Source organism: Hirsutella rhossiliensis (assembly GCF_020360975.1).
Source record: "Hirsutella rhossiliensis strain HR02 chromosome Unknown scaffold00017, whole genome shotgun sequence".
In the NCBI taxonomy this organism is placed as follows: domain Eukaryota; kingdom Fungi; phylum Ascomycota; class Sordariomycetes; order Hypocreales; family Ophiocordycipitaceae; genus Hirsutella; species Hirsutella rhossiliensis.
The window spans coordinates 1,399,867-1,402,786 of record NW_025408683.1 but is presented as its reverse complement, the minus strand read 5'-3'; the positions used below and the strand labels follow the sequence as shown (position 1 = coordinate 1,402,786).

The following is a 2,920-nucleotide window of genomic DNA, read 5'->3' as shown; positions in this document are numbered from 1 at the left end:
CTCTACTAGGGAAGCTCCTATATAAGTCCGTAGTATCACGGAGTTAGCAGAGGCGTGCGCGTAGGTGCCGTCCGTAGGATGATGTTAATAAGCTATGCAGAGCTCTTCTATGCGCGGCTGGCCCGCCCCTATACTTACGGGATCCGGCCCTCCGCACGTGACTACACGGCTTAGGCCGCGGCCCAAGCCCATCACCCACAATAGTTAAAGACTCTTATACAATGCCCTCCCTCGAGCGCGGCGCAGTGCTGCCCTATTAACGGCTCCCGCATAATTGTGCGGCTCTTCCTACCCTTTCCCGTTAATGGGGCCGGCCCACTAGCCCTGTGTCCCCGCGCCCGTTAGCCCGGGCAGCCGGGACCAGCTCCACACTCGTCGGCCGGCTAGCCGTTTAAATAGGGCGTAACCTATTATATGCGCCCCTAGGTGGCCGGCGGCTGGTCCGAACCTGCGTAAGCCTTAGGTTGCCCGTCCCCTCCTTAGGCAACATCCTCCACCAAGGGGTATATAAGGCGGCATCCCCCCCTTCCCCCTTCCCTTCCTTCTCTCCCTTCTTTAACCGCAGCAGCAGCATTAATAGGTAAGTTCCGCTCTACCCGGGGCGTTGGTCCGTTCCTAGCTATACGGGCCGCTCTATTAACGTGTGCTCGCAGTAGCAGCGGCAATAGCAACAATAGCCCTAATAATAATAATAACTCTAACTAGTAAGTTCCGCGCCTCATAGAGCGGGAGGCCGCATTCCGTCGTGCTAACTTCCGCGATAGACATATCCGCCTCTCCCTCTCCTACCTCCTCCTTCTCGGAGCGTACGGAGTCGTTCGTCGACGCCGTGCTGGCCGCGGCCGACGACGACTCCGCCGCTGCCGCCGCTCCTGCCCGCGCCGCTGCCACCGCTCCCACCGCCGCCGCCGCCGCCTCTGCTGCGCTGTTCGCTCTCACGTCGCCCCTTAGGGTAACGACGCCGTCCCCGCCGCCACCCGTAACGCCCGGCCCCTCGGCCCCCGCCTCCGTCTCCGCCACCCCCGTAAGTCCGTAGTTAGGCAAGCGTAATAGACGTTGTCCGCTAACCTCCTATAGCATAAGCGCTAAGTGCAGGCCGGCGCCGCCCGCTCGGCCCCCTATGTGCGTTGTGCGTCGCAGGAGCTCGACTGCTCCGACCAGGCCGGGCGCCGCCGCGGCGGCAGCTGCTACCAGTGCGCGCGAGCCGGCCGCGCCTATAAGGCGGCGCCTCCCGTCCTACTCGCTGCGGCGTCGGCTTAGAAGGCCGGCTCGCACGGGTAGGCGCGGGGGGCTGCTAAGAAGCGCCTTACCGCCGCCGCCGCCGCCTACCGTAACCTCCGCGCCCTCGAGCGATGGGGCCTTATGCCCAAGTAAGTCCTACTCCTCCGCTCCCCTGTTTCCGCCTCTAACGCACCCGGCGCCAGGGACACTGCCTCCGTCGCCCTATCGGCGGTCCCCTTGGCCGTGCCCGCCTCCGCCACCGCCGCTGCCCCTGCCGCCGCCGCTGGCCGCCGCCCCTCTGCCCCCGGAGCCGCCGCCGCCACCGACTGGCTTGCGGGCTTAGAGGGCCGCCTTAGCGCCCTAGAGACCGCCGCCGCCGCCAATAAGAAGGAGGAGGCCGACGAGGACGACGATAACGAAGATAATAATAATAATAACGATAAGGAATAGGCCCGGGTAGTCTAGGGGCTCCGCCCCGCAATAAACGCTGTTTTTGTCTCCGCCTATACTATTGCGCTTATGTTGCCTATGTTGCCGTGACTGCCCCCTCCGCTATGCCTACTTCGTGGTCCTAGCCCGGGCTGCTATCGGTGGTCCGCTAGTCCGTCGTTCTCGTCTACCGTTCCGAATAAGGCTTTAAACTTATCGAGGGCTGCGGTTCCCGCAAACTTACGTGCGGGTTCCTACGTAGGGTCGAGATACCCGCGCTACTTAACGAGGACCTCCCGGCGTTTCCCCCTATCGACCTTTTTCTAGCGCGCGGCCCGTATCTCTTCGACCTCGAACTCGTCCTCTCCCTCTACCTCGATTGCGGGCGGTTAGGCGTCCGCTGCTTCTTATCCGGGCAGCGGGTCAGAGGAGGCTCTGCGAAGGAGGTCTACGTTAATCTTATTATAGACCCCCGTTAGGAGACCATCGAGCTCTATAACCTACGGGCTAATAACCCTCCGTACCGTAAACTTCGCGTGCAGCTAGTTAAGCTTCTTCTTTAGTCGTGCCGACCTATAGTTACGGAGGTCTAGCTATACCTTATCTCCTGCCGCGAACCTATCTGCTAGGGCCCTAGTCTTATTAGCGTGCCGCTCCTAATCTTACGCCGCGGCGGCTATCGCGGATTAGCAATAATCCGTGGTCTCCTATAGCTTTCGTACGAACGCGGAGGCGCGGCCCTCTAGTAACGCATTGCTATGCTGCTCCGCTACCACGTCTACGGCAAAGGGAACTAGTAAGGGTAGTTCGAAGCTATGCGTTGTAAAGAAAGGGGCTATCTTAATAGAGGTATATAGTCTACTATTTAACGTAAGTTAGGCCGCGGGGAGCTACTAGTCCTAGTTTGCTTAGTTGCGGGCCACGATAGCCCGTAGGTAAGCCTACGCCTCCTAGTTAACCCTCTCGGGCCCTCCGTCGGTCTATAGGTGATATGCCGTGCTAAGCAGCTACGTGATTTAAAGTAGCTAGCATAGGTGCTGCTAAAAGCGGCTAGTCTAATTCGATCCCCTATCGCTTATAATAGAGGCTAGCTAGCTATGCGAGCGGGCCTAGCACTATAGGAAGCGCTCTACGCAGGACTCCGTATCTATAGACGGCATCGGCTCTAATACTATAGACTTACTAAGTCGGTCCTTAATTACCCATATATAGCGGTTGCCGCCCTCTATAAGTAGGAGGTCCGTTATAAAGTCTATCTATATATGCGTGT

At 59.3% G+C, this 2,920-nt stretch overlaps 1 protein-coding gene across 1 annotated transcript; it reads left to right on the top strand.

Annotated features, from left to right (window-relative positions):
- Positions 1 to 1,362: 1,362 nt before the first annotated feature.
- On the top strand, positions 1,363 to 1,671 carry HRG_10880 (uncharacterized protein; the record flags this gene model as incomplete). Its single annotated transcript, XM_044869350.1, has 2 exons — positions 1,363 to 1,370; positions 1,425 to 1,671. The coding sequence occupies 2 exons, from the start codon at positions 1,363 to 1,365 to the stop codon at positions 1,669 to 1,671; spliced, it is 255 nt and encodes an 84-aa protein (XP_044715699.1).
- Between the last annotated feature and the right edge of the window lie 1,249 nt (positions 1,672 to 2,920).